Source organism: Miscanthus floridulus, chromosome 4, assembly GCF_019320115.1.
Source record: "Miscanthus floridulus cultivar M001 chromosome 4, ASM1932011v1, whole genome shotgun sequence".
NCBI classification, from domain to species: Eukaryota; Viridiplantae; Streptophyta; class Magnoliopsida; order Poales; family Poaceae; genus Miscanthus; species Miscanthus floridulus.
This window is the reverse complement of record NC_089583.1, coordinates 104067015-104083353: the sequence shown is the minus strand read 5'-3', so window position 1 is coordinate 104083353 and position 16339 is coordinate 104067015. Positions and strand designations below refer to the sequence as shown.

The following is a 16339-nucleotide window of genomic DNA, read 5'->3' as shown; positions in this document are numbered from 1 at the left end:
ATCCCGCCCGTGTGATCACGCATTCCCCTCTCCCCCTAAAAGGATTAACCGAGGTCAACAAAACCCCTCTGGTCGACCCGCTTCCTGGCCTGCCGCAACAGCAGGACGCGTCGCTCGCATCGCAGCGGCCGCAACGCCCCCCTCCTGGCCTCCCCTCCCAACATTTTTTTACCCAGCCGCCTAACCCTCGCCGCCCATCTCCAACGTCTCTCTCTCCAGGCTCCAGCTCGTCTCGCCATCGCTTCGCCTCCTCTTCGATCCCCACCGGCGGGCGATCTAGGGTTCCCCCCACCTGAGACTCCGATCAGCCGCAGGCCTCAGCGCCGCGGTGATGGAGGCGCTCTCCCTCATCGACGTCGCCGCCGAGGACGATCTCCTCTACGACCTCGCCTCACCGGCCCCGTCGCGTCCCGATCCGCCCCACGCAGGTGAGGTGTTCCGCCCCCATTTCGGGAGGATTTCCTCGGGAGGAACCGCGGGATTGGTGCCTGCTGTTTCGATTGCGATTCGTGGATCTGACGGGAGACGATTTTCCTTTAGGGTCTCTGGTGGGTGCCGAGGCGACCTCCTCCGTTGGTTCTCCGTCTGCGGCGGGCCGGGCTGCGGATCCGGACGGTGTGATGGTGGAGCAGGCGCCCCCTGAGCGGACGGAGTCCCCGGAGCAGCGGAAGGCCAAGAAGGGGGTAAACCTCCGCAAGAGCTTGGCTTGGGACAACGCCTTTTTTACCAGTGAAGGTTTGCTTCAAATTCATGAATCGTGATCCAAATTCTATCTATTTTGTGAAATTATTGTCTCTAGTTATAGACTCGCGCCTGTTAAATTCTATCCTTGTTTTTTTGCTGCTACTTCTGCCTGGTTCTTAACTCACTTAGAATGGGTTTCATTTCCTGCATTATTAACTTGTACTGATGTTTAATATGTGTTACTTAATTCTCTTGGCTCCCTGAAATACACGAATAAGAAGTGGAAAGATTAATAAAATAACAAAGTGAGCTGAATTACACCGAATAAAAACAAGTTGCAATGTTTCATTATGAAACTAATGTAGGCTTCTACCTTTCCTGTAGAACTCAAAATGTGTAGTTGTTGTCCAATGTCCACACTCCACACAACTGTTGAGGTAGATGCAGCCTCCTTTTACAAACGAAATGAAGTAGATGCAGCCTCCTTTTACAAACGAAATGAAGTATGCATGTTACATGGATTGGTATGTTGTTGTGCCTTTGTTTATAAAATACTTTTCTATTTCTACATGACCTGCCCTATACTATTAACTAAATATGGGCTTCCAGGAAGTCTGCAGTTGATGGATTTCTCTGGTATGCGTCCCATAATCTGCGATATGCTTTTTCACCTTGGGCACTTCTTAAGAGCGCTTGGAAAAGAACAACCTGAAGGAAGTAGATTAATTATGGATTCACCAATCAGCACCAAGAAATATGCATAAGATTTATCCATTGATTTTACCTGCATGTCAACATTTTTCATTAAATAACACAAGCTTGTACAGACAGAACTACCAGCGGGCAGCAAACCTAGCCTCAAACTGCATCTCAATGCATATGCATATAACCTGCTTGCAAAATCACTTGGTTTTTTCTTGTAAAAATGAAACCATCTCTGAGTACCATTAGTTCATTTATTATCTTTACTTCTCTGAACATTTTTCTCAAACACATGCTGGATACAGGCAACTACTGCAGAACTGTGAGCATTTAATTACTATATGCCCTGTTTAATGCATATCCTACAACAGATTTGGTGTCAATACGTAGTTCACATGCGATTTTTTTATCTCCCTGCTTTCCAGAGAAGTATGAGTTTGATAGCTTTTTGTTCAAATGAGTTGTGAGAAACTGAATAGAAAATCTTGCTGTTCTTCTTGCGAGTTTCTATGTGGATACTGTTACAAGATTCAAGGATATGTTTTGAAGCTTGGTTTTTCACCTGGTCACTTATGCAGAACTTACTAACATCTGAGATCAAATGAAACTTTTTTTAATGTGGTACAACTCAGTAAAAATGTCTGCTAGAGTAAATCAAAGAATTTTATTGAGCGTGTCTTAGGTTATGAACCTAGATTATATGGTGGTTAATTAGGTTATTAGTGCTCCTTAGGAGTTCTCTAATATCCATGTGTCTGTGCACCTTGATCCTAGATCATGAAAAGAAATAGACTCTTGCAGGAGAACTTAAATCTATCAGGAAGTGCCATGTGCATTGAATGAATTGCAGTAGATATTAAGCCATGAATTTAACTGAGGAAACATTTCTGTTCTGGAACTGCTGCAGTCGCTTGCTCTGGTAAACCTTGATGATGCAGATTGATAGTGACTCTTAATCTTTTCCTGATGTTTGCAGGTGTTCTCGATGCTGAGGAATTGACCATTGTTAACAGCATGTTCCGTAAGACCCAGGGTTCCAGGCTGCCTAGAATCATGGAGGAAATGAGGAGATCAGGGGAATCAACAACATCAACTATGGATTGTGAAACCTGGGCAATGGAAAGCCTTGAGACGGAACTATTTGACAATGTGCGTGCTTCGATCCAGAGGTCCCTTGGCAAACCTGATAAAGTTCCTGGTCGGCCTGTTGCTGGCTCAAACACCCCAAAGGCCATAGCTAATGTACCTCGTGTTGCAGGTAACAGGCCTCAAATGCAGATGCAATGTGCTACTTAGCATCTAAAACTTTAACTCTAGTGAGCTTTGCCTGCTGTTGGTAACTGACAAACATATTCTATTGTTCCTTCCAGCTAAAAAAGGTGTTGATCGGATGCCCCAGCCAAAGGTACGCTAACCACTTGATCATTTGTTCAATCTCAAATTTCTGTAATCATTTATGATCACTAATTACATTTGCTTATCTTCAGATAAGGGCCCCTGTTTCAACAAGCCAAGGAGCTGGTGGCAGACAAAGGCCCCAAGTCACCACCAAAGAGCCTGTGGCTGCAAGAGTTGTATGTCCCCTGTTTGTAATTCCTTAATAATCATGACCATTGTAGTTCTTTAACCATTCACTCAATGACTAGGATGGCCTCATGCTCTTGTTCGCAAGGCTAACTATTTTGTTCATTATATTTCTAATCATGGGGCTTAGCACAACTGACTTCCTGCTAACAATAGTCGTTTTCTTTTGAGCTACCAATTTCCTTTTTGCTTGTTTTAATTAAAAAGTTCCATCTTGTGTGTTATTCTGATGTCAGTTTCATATTTACACTTTTTGCTTGAGTAGAATTTGCCAGGAGCTGCAGAAGCAAGGATATCCTCAAAACCTCCTAGGGCTCTGCCAAGAGTTGCTATGATGAGATCATCAACTAATACAGCTGTCATATCTGGGGTTTCAGACAAAAGAAGCAGCACTGGTGTGTTAATTGGCATGCATTTTTTGTTCACTCATACTATTAATATAACATAAACCTAGCCTAATATGTACTTTTCTCTTTCAGGGGGTGCTGTCAACAGGCAGGCAGCTGGTAAAACTGCCAGTACTTCAGCTGGCCTGAGATCTGGCGGGGGTACAAAGTCTAGTTTGGTCTCAAAATCAGGTCCCTTCACATCAGCAACTTCTTCCCATGGTGTGTCGATGGACATTAAGCTAGAAGGAAAAACCAAAACGGCAACCCTAAGCAACAAGAATAGGACTGCCCAGAGGGTCCCTGTTCGTCCGGCATCAAAATCTGATATCAGCAAAACTATTCCCTCAAGATCATCGGGGAACAAGATCCCAGCTAAGGGCCGTACTGACCGTGCATCACCAGACATTTCACCTAGCAGCTCCATGGACAGCATGAGCTCTGTCATATCTGGGGCTTCAACCACTTCCACCGTAGGGAGGATGAGCCATACATCTGAGAGTTTGAATGCACTGTTCCCATCCCTCAGGAAGAGCAATGACTGCCCTCCGACTCCAAAGCTTAGGCCTCCTATTGTCACAGATGGACATTCTTCTGGAACAGCAGCCTCTGGAGATAATTTAAAAGCTACTGCAGAAATAACCAACCAGGGAAAAGGCTTTAAGCCATCAGGGCTTCGGAGGCCCACACCCAAGATTGGTTATTTTGATGCTGTATGTGCAAAAAAAATTTTATTCCTTAACTTGCAATAATGGTGATTTCCTTTATTATTGTGCTTCTAACAATCTCGCTGTGTATGTCTCAGGAGAAATACAATGACCAAAACATTGGTCAACAGGTACAACCGCAACCTTCAAAGGTCCCGTGTCTACCTGGCACACCAAAATTTCAGAACATGAATGTGAATGCTGCACCAGCTACCTACGACCAACAGGAATCAAAGTTGACCGCAGCGCCTCATGAGGAAAGCTGTGTTTCCAAAAGTAAGGTGGTGAAGCCGCTGCCTCTTATGGTGGAAGTAGAGCCTTTTAAGGTGGCCAAACCAGCTTGCACAAACCTGACTGATCCAGTTGTGGACAGATCTGAAGCTGTATGTGCATTTTTTTTTAAATGTTCTTTCCCTTGCAAAATGTCCTATATCAGTGTGATTCTAACTATCTTGCTGTGCATGTACAGGTGCAACCGCAATCCATGGAGCTCCGGTGCTTGCTACCCGCCACACCAAACTCTCATCCAACCTTTGGTCAGCAAGTATTAAAACCTATAGCAGCACCTTATGAGGTTAGTGCTTGCAAAAGTAACACAGCGAAGGCGCCTCTGGTAGCTGTGCAACTGGAAGTAGAAGCTCCTCTGGAAGCTGTGCCCATGGAAGTAGAACCTTCTAAGGTGGACAAACCTTCAGTGTGCAGACACCTGGCCAGTCCAGTTGTGGCGAAACCCAAAGTAAATGCATTTCATTTTGTTGGAGTATCTTCTTTACCACCGAAGTGTAAGGGGAAATGTCCTATGTGGATGTGCTTCTAACTATCTTTCTGTGTATGCTTTCAGGACAAATCCTTTGACCAAAACGCTGGAGGACTGCTGCAAGTGCAACTTGTCACCGAACCTGAAGCATGCACGCGCAAGACTGAAACAGTGGTGGTTGCAGACTATTCGAAGGAGAATATTCCGGCTTTGCATCAGAATATACAAGCTAATGTCGATGCGAGTTCATTAGTTGATCTGCTGACCCATAAGCTATCCTCCATTTCCCTTGGGGAGGCTACCCCAAACGTGCCCCCCAGGTCCTGCAGGGAATGAGCTTTGGATAGTATGCTGCTGGTTGTTTCTGATTAACCCTCTTGTTATCTGTAGGCAACCGCAGTTGACGAGCCTAATTCCCTAAACCTGCTTGTGGTGTAAAATCCTTGTGCACAGGGCTTTATAGAACTTAGCTTTTCTATTGTATGCATATGCATGAACACCTGACTTTTGTCTATTGCCGTTTTGCAAGTAAAGTGTGTTTGGTAATATTACTTTAGTTTGTTTGTCTCGGTTCTATGATATTATTTCAATGTACTTGTATTGCACGATCTGATTCTACTGCCTTTAGTCCCAAAAAGAATATAATTCTAGGTTTGGACTAAGTTAATATTATTATTAAGTTTCACTAGATTTATAGAAAATAGTATCAGCATATATTTTGAAATATTCTGATTATGAGAATATATTCTATAATTATGCCTAAAATATTAATAATCTCACTATAGATTAAACATGAGATTGATTGACTTGTGGAAAAGCGAGACGTGTTCTTCATGGGACGAAATATACAGTAAGAGCCAGTCACAACCCACAACGGCTACCTATAGGGCCTGTTTTTACCGTCTGGTACTTCTGGCTCCGCTCTGCTCATTAAATCTTACATCAATAGATGATATTTATGTTTTAATAGATTCGGCATATTATAAGAGAAAATAAAATTCAAAAATATATTTCGTATGATTTTTTTATTAGAAATATGATCATTATTTCAGGACGAACGAAATATCTAATTTTGTGCTTTAGGACTCGAGGAGTCCAAGCCTACTTGAGTTTGGTTGGGCCAAGGAGGCGGTAGATACCGTGCAATACAAATGTCAAAGACTCACATTAGCAACAGATACATACACCCTCCTTCCTAGAAGGGTCATTCTAGTTATAAATCTAGACAAACACTCTTTTTGAGATACACCCTCCATCCCAAAAAGTCATTCTAGCCATGAGTTTGAACAAACGCTATTTTTTGGGATGGAGGGTGTAAGCAGCAAACCCCAGCGTTCAACCTGTACTCCCATGTCTGCAGTTCAGAGTAAAATATACATTCCAAGCAAACTTATGTCCAGTAAATAAGAGTTTATCAGCAAAGTGATGCTTTCATAGAGGCATGGCATTGCTCATTAGTATGACATCCCTGATTATAAAGCTAGAATCCAATGTAAGGACAAACTGAATCAGTGTATCTTTAACGAGAGAGAATTGGCAACCTTTTTAGATTCAGCATGCCATTTGAACTGAATGGGTCATAGACCTCAGTTCCTGGCTTCCTGCTACATACATCATGAACAAAAGCAATTTCATTCAGAAGAGAGGTGAAGGCCACTGGCCTCCCTACTCTAACAATCTATTCAACGCAGAACCATTTACAACCAACATACATTTTGATATGGGCATTACATAGGGGTGACCACGAAATCTACACTACCGAATGAACGATTTATCTCCTAAATTCTGGTGCCAAAATTTCCAACGAAGAAAGCTGTATTGTGGTCAGAGAAGCGCCCCAAGTATTCAGACCATGGGCATGCTGGTATGCTACCTACATGTATGCCACCAAAGCATTTCTCCAAATGCTGGATTCTGAACTCCTGTCAGAATGCCCCCCAGTAGACATGATCTCATTCCAAGCAGTGTTCATCCATCCATTTTCTGATATCTTTGTACAGCGACGGGATGAGTTGATGAGTTGCGATGATGCCATGTGGCATGTAAAGCCTGTGCCCAATCAATCATCACCGATCCATGTACCGGATGTCCCAATGCTGTTCTCGCCTTGTTTCGCACCTGAGCTCCTCATGCCTTTACATGCTTAGAGATTATAGCATAAATCCTGGTAGTAGAAAGTATTCATTGTCTATTCCCAGCTCATAACTGCAAAGCAAGGTCTGGCTGCTGTGCTTCCAAATTGATGCCAGACGATTGTCGAGCTGGTGGTGAACCTGGAGATGGGAACCCAATGTTCAAGTCCGGGCGGAGTACATCCTTGCCTAGCTTCTGTTGCATGTGGGGAACCAGCCCCTGCCATTGTGGTTGCCCTTGTGATCTCACGAAATCTGGCTGCACCAACTGGGGAAATATTACCAAACCCTTGTTTTGAACCGAGTTCTCTCTAACTACCTGAATAGGGTGCCTAAAGAACTGAGGAACAGCACTTATTTTGGTATCATCAGAAGGTTGGACGTTAGCAAATGGCATTTTCCAGCCACAATTATTGTCAAGGAAAGTTGGGCTGACAATGGTTGGTTTGTTCTCTGTTGTCGCACCAAATGAGATCCAGGATTGGGCCACTGGAGCTGATGGAATGCTCTGGTTCTCCCTAACAGCAGCTGGAAATGCTGAGAACATGTTCCGAGGAGCATCAAGACCTCTGTTTGGTATATTTGCCTGGGCAGGCATTGCGGTTGTGCCTGCTGATTTTGTATGGTCACTAACAATCTTTTGTCCATTCAAATTCATGGCAAAAGTTGCAGCATTTACTGATTGATTTTTATTGATGAACCCAGTACTGGTGGATGGTCTGCTTTTGTTTGATGTTCCAACCTTTCCATCACCAGGTCGTCCATGGTACACCCACGTTACTTCATTTTTGGGCTGTAGTACAGCAGCTTCTTGGGACTGGAACAAGGGTTTAGACTGCCCATTTGAGGGCATATCATGCACACCAGAAGAAGCTACTGCTTGTGACTGGAAAAATTGTTTAGACTGCCCATTGGAGGAAGGCATATCATGCACACCAGAGGAAGCTGCTGCCTGTGACTTGAAGTAGTGTTTAGGCTGCCCATTAGGGGAAGGCATAGCATGCATACCAGAGGAAGCTGCTGCTTGTGACTGGAAGTAGTGTTGAGGCTGCCCATTAGAGGAATGCATATCATGCACACCAGAGGAAGCTGCTGCTTGTGACTGGAAGAAGTGTTTAGGCTGCCCATTTGAGGAAGAAGTATCATGCACACCAGAAGCAGCACCTTTTGCACACTCAACTTGCTGTGGTGCCATTTCAATTGGAATTTTTCTTTTTGATGAGTCAATTTTTCTCATTTGTTGAGGTCTAGTTGATTCTGGTGGTTGTAAAAACGGTCTAGGCTGGCCAGCCATTTTGTTTGAGGCAGGGATATCAAGCGCACCAGAAGAAGCTCCTTTCTGTAGCTGCATCTCAAGAGGTCGGGCACTGGAAGATGAATTGCCTTTTCTCATTTGATCATTGGTTGTTCTTTTGGTCTTTGCAACATTACCAGACACTCTATGGTTCTCATGCAGTGATGATGTGTCTGTGCTCCTGTGTTGAGGCTCAGTGGTAACACCCAATAATCTTGGCTTAAATTCTGGACTCTCTAGTGGTCCAGGCACTCCAACTACATTATTGCAAGTAGTTATCCGCCTCATATCCTTTGGGTTATTAGTTTCTGTTGGTCTGAGCCTTTCATTATCCCTAGGCAGAGGAGCATTCCTTCGTCTATTTGTCTCAGAGCTCTTCAGGTATCTAGGTTGATCATTCACAACAAGAATAGACGGTAATGGAGGCTCATATTCTCCAACCCAACCACGACCATACTTTACATCAGCAGGTAAAGCTTGCCGAATGCGGTCAGAAGCAATTCTCCAACCTTGAGCACCAAGCGAACCAGCAAAACGAGCCAGACTCCTTGCATATGCATATGAGTGTTCAGCATCAAGCCCAACCTGCAACGCAAATTCAGCCAGTGAGCTAATCTAAATAAGAAAAACTGAACCACTAACTACAGATAAGTCGGTATTTGATTTAATCATTAGATGCATTAACCCACATTCACGAGCTCTTTTGGTTCCGCAGAGAAGACATCAAAAACTGGATCAGATTCCATTGAAGGCTGTTCTCCAGATGCATCATAAGTTTTCCGTCTAGTCTCATCTACCACAATTGGCTTGTAGCTAGGCTTGGCTGAAAAAACAGGGTAAATTAGAGAATAATTAGAATTCGACAAAGTGAATCTGAATTTCCTTTCAAAACATTTGGTTGCACAGCAGTAACAATCATAACAAATGACTGAGTGTCCTTTAGACAAATCATTCTGTGCATAACTTTAGGGTGCATCTTAGAACGAAAAGTCTTCGAAAGTATTTTTTTATTGTAAGTTATCTTACAATATATAGCCAATTGCTACAAAATAAGCATCGTATTAGAAGTACTTGGAAATACCAATCTATTGATACAGCTTCTGCGCACTAAAACATGCAATGCATATATTGGACTGACTTTTGGCCAAAACTTGCTAAGTCTGATGTTTTCAAATTAAAACATGCCTTATAAAAGTGAACCTTGGTTATATGTCAGACATCATCCTACCATATACAGCTCTATTATAATTAATACTTTAGCAATTCAGTTTTCTTGATAATAATAGTTATGTGTTTAAGGAACAACCTAAAAAGGGCCTGAATAAATGAACATCAAACGTGTAGTACAAGTGTATATGTTATATACAACCATAACCCCTCTGGACATCTAGTTTTGTATTTTGATGGCCCATCACATTTATTTATATATTTTGCTAATTGATCCACTCATGTGACATAGGTATAAACCAAATTCCAGTCTAAAATTGCTATATGTGATCACCAATGCACAAAAGTATAACGATTAGGCCTTAAGACTAACGGACCATCAGTAGACAAGGTGATTCAGGGGAAATGACCAGAAAATAAAAAGAATACAGTACCTGAAATATCGTCAGTCTTCTCAGATCTTATTTCATCTAGTGGAGAGTTCATATCTTTATCTATAACCCCATTGGTAAGAGTACCACCAGTAGGTTCAGTAGCATTAGGCTGTGACATGCTTAAACCATTAGAGCCATCTCCCACAGAAGCAATAGTTGCAGCAGAGATATCTGAACCTTGGGCATCGTGGCTATCCATACAAACTGGCTTTTTAACAGCCTCTTCATCGCATGAGTAACCTTGATCATCTTGCTCAACTCTGCAACTAGGTTCCTTAGATGACTCCTGGTGACAATGGTCAAGGTCCTCTTTTCTGTTTACACTGATGGGCTTCTCAGAAAGCCTTTTCATAGATGACAAGCCTGCATCTTCAACATTTGTGCAAATGGGATCCTCAATGGGCTTTTTGCAGGATGAAAATACTGGATCTTCTCCATTTCTGCCAATTGGCTTCTTAATGTGTTTTTTCTGGGATGAGAAGTCGTCCTTTGAACTCTGCAGAGTGGACTTCTTGACTTGATGTTTGTGGAAAGGGGAGCTTTTATCATTTTCTGATTTTTTTGAAATGACTTTCCGAACTTGCTCTTTGTGAGAAGGGGAGTTCAGGTCGTCCTCCGAATGTCTGGAGATCAGTTTCTTAGGCCGCTCTTTGTGGAATGAGGAACTTAAATTGTCCTCTGAATTTCTGGGAATGGGTTTCTTAATTCGCTCTTTCTGTAATAAGCAACTTTGATCCTGTGAATTCTTGGACATGGTTTTCTTAACTTGATTTTTGAAGCTCATGTCATCATCCACATTATTTGAATTGGGTCTCTTAACTTGCTCTTTGCGGGACAAGTCTAGATCGTCATCTGGATACCTCAAAACAGGTTTCTTAACCGGATCTCCACTGCAGAAATTTGGTCTAATTTTCTGTTCAATCTTTATCGGGTTTTCTGCAGGTATGCCCTCATCCCTCAGTTCCTGAAATTTCTTTCTTGCCAGCTCCTGTATGGAATGAGCCTACATTCCCAAGCATAGCACAAAATGTTCAATGCCAATAATCAAATCATGGTATTGTAAGCGCATGAAGTTTTTTGGGACTGTATACCTGTCTGAAGTAAATTGTATCAGGTGCATTGTACTGCATCGCGTTGCTGCAAATTAAGAACACATCATCCTGCAATTTAAAAAGAAAATCATTGCACAGAAAACGATCAATAAGGTGCACTAGTGCTCATCATTTGAAGCACTTGTCATTCCCAAAAAGAAGACAAAACAATAAATTGGCACAAGTTTTGCCTATTCAAGACAAATTTGTAAACAGAAGGTCAGGTCAAATTCATTCGTCTATGTTTTTAGTGCTTCATTCAGCCATTCGCATCCTCTTCAAATGTTTTGTTTCAATAGTCAAGCTATGGTCATACTAGTTCGATAATTAGTAACTAGGGGTGTAAACAAATCGGATATGGACAGATATCTACATATATGAATACAGATAGTTGGTTTTTTTCCTCGGATTCAGATTCGGGTACGGGTATTGTCAGATAAGATATAAATGGGTAGCGACATATATACATCCGATTTTGAGTATTTGGATACTACACGGATTGAATGACCAGATTCGGATACGGACTATCCATTCCCTTAGGTCGAACGGTCGATCAAGGAATATCTATACCATTTACACCCCTACTAGTTAGGGATGAAAACGGATGGAAACGGGCGGAAAAACTCCTCTCCCATTTCCGTTTCTATATTTTTAGCGGAAACGGGATCGGGTTCGGGAAAAAAACGGAATTAAAAACAGATGGGGATATACGAAAATACGGAAACAGACAAATACGGACGGAGAGCCGGAAAAATAAGTTAGAATAACATGATCAAATATTCTTGAGTATACATGAACAAAGTCACAAAATAATATACACGTACGAAATTATCGGTCCAATATTCACTAGTATACCATGTGTTAACATGTTAACATGCATAATTTGTGATTAGTAGGTTTATGAACATATCAATTTCTAGACATATCTCACATAGATTGAAAACGGGATGAAAAACGGAATAAATACGGGTCAATTCTGGATAAAAACGGGATCTCGCGGAAACGGACGGAAAAACCCCTTTCCCGTTTCCGTATTTACAAAAACGGGATCCCACAAATACGAAAACGGACGGAAGAAAGTAGAAATCGGAACGGGATTTTTTCCGTCCGTTTTCAACTTTACTACTAGAAGGGCGGGCCTGGTGCAAGCGGTAGAGTCTTACCGCCTGTGACTGGAAGGTCCCGAGTTAGAGTCGCGGTCTCCTCGCATTGCACAGGCGAGGGTAAGGCTTGCCACTAACACCCTTCCCCAGACCCCGCACAGAGCGGGAGCTCTCTGCACTGGGTACGCCCCTTTTTTCAACTTTACTACTAGTAACCATTCTGTGATGGTTTATAGACCATAACCAGACTAGCCATCGGTGGACAAGGTTGGATTGCCAGAATGAAACTTACTCGAACACAAAGTTGTAATATTTGTAGCGAATCTTCTAGAGTCTATATTGACGGTATACTGATGGTCAAAGTTTTAACAAGCTGACTGCACAGAGTCCAAAAGGACGACTTCTTTTGTGACCAGTTCAACTTGGCCCAGTCTAAATCCGCCACGAGACTGTTATCTCAATATTGCTCAATGTCAACAAACTTCTTTGAGCTATTATCGAGATGTTTCAGCTTCAGTATATCCTTTACTAGGACTTAAAAAAGGTATAGCATCCTAGCTCTTCACAACAAAACCAGATGAGACATGGTTTGCGACTCAAGCCCAATGAAACCAGTATATCCCATAGCCTGGATTCATTCACATGCCGACCAATGGTGATTCTATGATTAGAAATCACTAGTATTTTGTTACATGCGGTTAATGTAAGCCTATTTTAGAAAAGGCAACTTTTGTAGGGCAGAATAACACTGGTTAATGACTATTTGCATGAGGCAGCACAAATTTAGCACAACAGACAAAGCGGAAAGCTATCCACCTTCCTTGTGCACAAAATTGTCATGAAAGGCAAGACCAAGAAATGTGGTTCCAAATGAATGATGAAATCGAGAAGTCCAGCTACCTCGCTGAATTTGTCAGGCTGCACGGCAAACCTGACTCTCTTAGGCAAATCTAACGTATCACAGGTTGCTGCTTTGGGAGACCGTTACACATCAAATTCGCTCACGACAAAAGCAAAATGAACTGAAAAGTAACTCTTCAACGGCCAACAAATCGCAATATGATATTTCATTATCCATTCGCTGCCTAAATATACGACCAAAGCCTAGCAATCTGACCTCAAATTGCTCGAACGAGCGATATGCATTCCTGGCAAGCTTCTTCCTGACGGTGCCAAAGTCCATTGGGTGCTCAATCACATCGTGGTAATCAGGCAGCTGTGTCAATCAATAAGCGCGATTTCAATACTCAACAGCTCCGTACCAAACAAATTGGCAACTCCAGGAAGCATGGCAAATGAATATGGGCTCTTACCTCCTCTGGATCCACTGGCTCCGCAAACACTCCGTACGTATCCTTCCTGCGGAATAGAACAGTGGCAAAAGGGGGAGAAATCGAGCTCATTAAAACTTGACGCAACAAATCCCATCTTGCGTTTGCGACAAAGATGTGAAACACGCACTTTTGAAGCTTCTCGAGAATCATCTCCAGCGCCTTCCGGTCCGGCAGCGGCGTCGTCCTCGCGGTCCCTAAATCCACGAAGCGGGAAAAAAATAAATCAAATTTTCACGCAAAAAGGCGCTCAAAAATCAAACATCGAACAAGCAGAGGCCGAGCGAACAGAAAGCAAATCGGACCTGGCACCGAAGGCCGCTTCGTCCGCGGCGCGCTCGCGGGGTCGCTCCTCCCACCACCACCAACCTGCAAGAAGCGCAGATCTAGCGTTAGCGAGCAGCTGCGCGGCGAAGAAAAGTCAAGGCTGGCGGCTTATCCGGCGGCATGGCCCACCTCGCGATGGCGAGATCTGTCGGCGCGCGGCTCGATCCGGCGCTTCTTGGGCGGCTTGACCTGCTCCTCGTCGCCGCTTCCGTCCCCGGTCAGGTCCTCCGCCCCGTCGGAGCCGTCAGAGTACGGCGGGGGAGGTGGGGCCCGGCGGTGGTGCTGGTCAAGGGGCAGCTGGGAGAGCTTGACTACGAGCTTGAGCTTGCGCTGGCGCCGGTCGGAGGCCGAGGAGCCGGCGGCGCCACCGTCGGCGCCGGAGTCGGAGCTGGACGGCTCCGGCGACGGCCCCCGCTGGTGGGGGCGGGAGGGCGAGGACGACGGCGAGGAGGGGAAGGGGAAGAAGTCGTCGACGAGCGGGCGGGAGGAGGGCGCGGCGGCGCGGCGCGGGCGGAGCGAGCGGCGGGGCGGCGGCGACGGCGAGCGGCCGCAGCCGCGGTGGTGGTGGTGATGCAGCTGCATCTGGGACGGGGCGGCGCCGACCCTCCGGCGCGCGGGCTGCTGGTGCCTCTCCGGCGACGGCGACGGCGACCGCGGCATGGCTGGCTGCCTGCCTTGCCTGCTGCCGTCCGCGTCTTGGCCTCCTTGGGGTTTGGTTCGCCTGCCTTCTCTTTCTTGCTCGCCTTTCCCTTTTTTTTCTCTCTCTTCCTTACGGCTGCTTTTGTTTGTTTAGTAAAATTCTATCGCTTGCGTCTCTGCGTTGCCATCTCTCTCTTCCCTAGCTTCCACACACTCCTCACTCTCTCTCTCTCTTCCTATCCCTCTCTCTTCTCTCTCCTAGCGACTTGCACCAACCACTTTTGCTGATCTCTTTCTCTCTCCTCCGGGAGGACGATGAGCTTGGTCCATGGAGGAGTGAAATTATTGCCGACTACTACTGGTACAGCAGAATTGAATTAGCGTATAACTTCTGTCAGGGTTTGGTCGATGGAGTACCAATAATCATCTTAAAGAGCAAAAGGTTTGATAAAAAGTATAAATACACTAGTTACACAATGGATATACTCTTAAATACTTAGGTAGACCTTTCTTGTGTTATAGTAATATGATAACATAGTGGATTTACATGTTTGAGCTTTCCACACAAACCACTCACATTTTGGGCTTGCAAAAACTCTTTGTTCCATCTAAATCTCCAATGTTTTCTTCAGCTTATAACCCAGAGAGAACGTTGGGTTCCGATTTCATGTTGCGAAGATTGCTCTTTTTTCATTTATCATGGCTTTTTCTGTCAATTCAGGTTATTGCTTTTCTTAGCCAGACTTACCAGCACTTTGACATCCAGGCATTGTCTTAGTAAAAAGGAAAGCATTTTCCCTAGTTCAAAAGTGTTTATAAATGATAATCAAATGTAAAATCTGCACAACACATTAACTATAGAAGGCTAACACGGGGGCATTCCTTCTTCATATAACACACTTTTTCCTCTATGTAAAAAATCCAATTCAAACATCAAGCTAACTTTGGTTCCTTCCATGTACGCATTTGAGTGGTTTAAAAGAAGAGCGTATTTGAGTCCCCGTTTGCCGCCAAAGAGCTCCTCCGAGACAGGAGATCCGAGGGTGTCCCTCGGGTTTTGGCGCATGGGCCAGGTCTACGCAGCGGCGAGACCGCGTCGCTTTCATATTTTCTCTCTCCTCTTATTTTTCCGCTCTGCTTTCGATCTTCTCTGACAGCACGACAATTTCTGGTCCTTTTTATATTCGATAATAAATCCATGCCCGTCTTTGCCGGGGTCCAGTTTCTCCTTTCCCACATGGCCTGCTAGGGGCACACGCTTTGCTTTACAACAGGAAATTTCGCATGGCCTCCTTGCGTTTTCTATTGCTTTTTCTCTAATCTTTTTTGTTGACTAGCGAGCACATGATGGCGGCATTCAATACCGAGCACAAAAGGCGCGGCGGTTTATTTTCTTTGGTAAAACTTTTATCCAACACTTTTATCCTATGTTTTTGTCGACGAAATATGGTCGGCAGTCTATCTAGGGGTATGCCCAAGGTAGTAGATTATCGACAGACAGATGCGCAAGCCCCAAACAAGACGGTGACGCAAGACAGACACGAGGTTTTATCCAGGTTCGGCCGCCAAAAAGACGTAATGCCTACGTCCTGCGTCTGATTTGTATTGCTGTATGTCAATGAGAGATGTTTTTTAGAGGGGTCCCCTGCCCGCCTTATATAGTCCGGGGGGCAGGGTTACAAATCTGGAAACTAATCCTAGTCAGTTACAATTGCCATATGTGGCCGGACAAGGATTCCTATTCTAACCGACCAGGATCCTGCTTGGTCGCCAAACCCGTCTTGATTCCTTGTGCGGGACTCCGATCAGGTGGACCGAGCCGCACGTCGTTTTTCGGGTGGACTGAACCCATTGATCCGGGCCAGCCCAAGCTTAGCCGTAAGGGTATAGGGGTTGATACCCCCACAGCTAGTCCCCGAGCATCATGTATTATGCTGCGACACGCCATTTTCACCTTCTCCGACAAGCGAGGCTTGGAACCTTGACGCCTCCGACCACCGT

At 44.4% G+C, this 16339-nt stretch overlaps 2 protein-coding genes across 2 annotated transcripts; one reads left to right on the top strand and one right to left on the bottom strand.

Moving 5' to 3' along the window:
- Positions 1-106: 106 nt before the first annotated feature.
- LOC136552419 (probable GPI-anchored adhesin-like protein PGA55) lies at positions 107-5362 on the top strand. Its single transcript, XM_066543979.1, has 10 exons — positions 107-428; positions 541-735; positions 2363-2644; positions 2757-2791; positions 2874-2960; positions 3236-3365; positions 3450-4069; positions 4162-4446; positions 4533-4799; positions 4905-5362. The coding sequence occupies exons 1-10, from the start codon at positions 332-334 to the stop codon at positions 5154-5156; spliced, it is 2250 nt and encodes a 749-aa protein (XP_066400076.1). The 5' UTR covers positions 107-331; the 3' UTR covers positions 5157-5362.
- A 1347-nt stretch (positions 5363-6709) lies between these two features.
- Positions 6710-14557, bottom strand: LOC136550209 (uncharacterized). The gene is made up of 9 exons (XM_066541693.1): positions 13829-14557; positions 13678-13741; positions 13503-13569; positions 13355-13400; positions 13159-13257; positions 10939-11007; positions 9848-10850; positions 8936-9069; positions 6710-8831 (listed from the first exon to the last, which is right to left on the bottom strand). Exons 1-9 carry the CDS (start codon positions 14357-14359, stop codon positions 7020-7022), a joined length of 3825 nt encoding a protein of 1274 aa, XP_066397790.1. The 5' UTR covers positions 14360-14557; the 3' UTR covers positions 6710-7019.
- Between the last annotated feature and the right edge of the window lie 1782 nt (positions 14558-16339).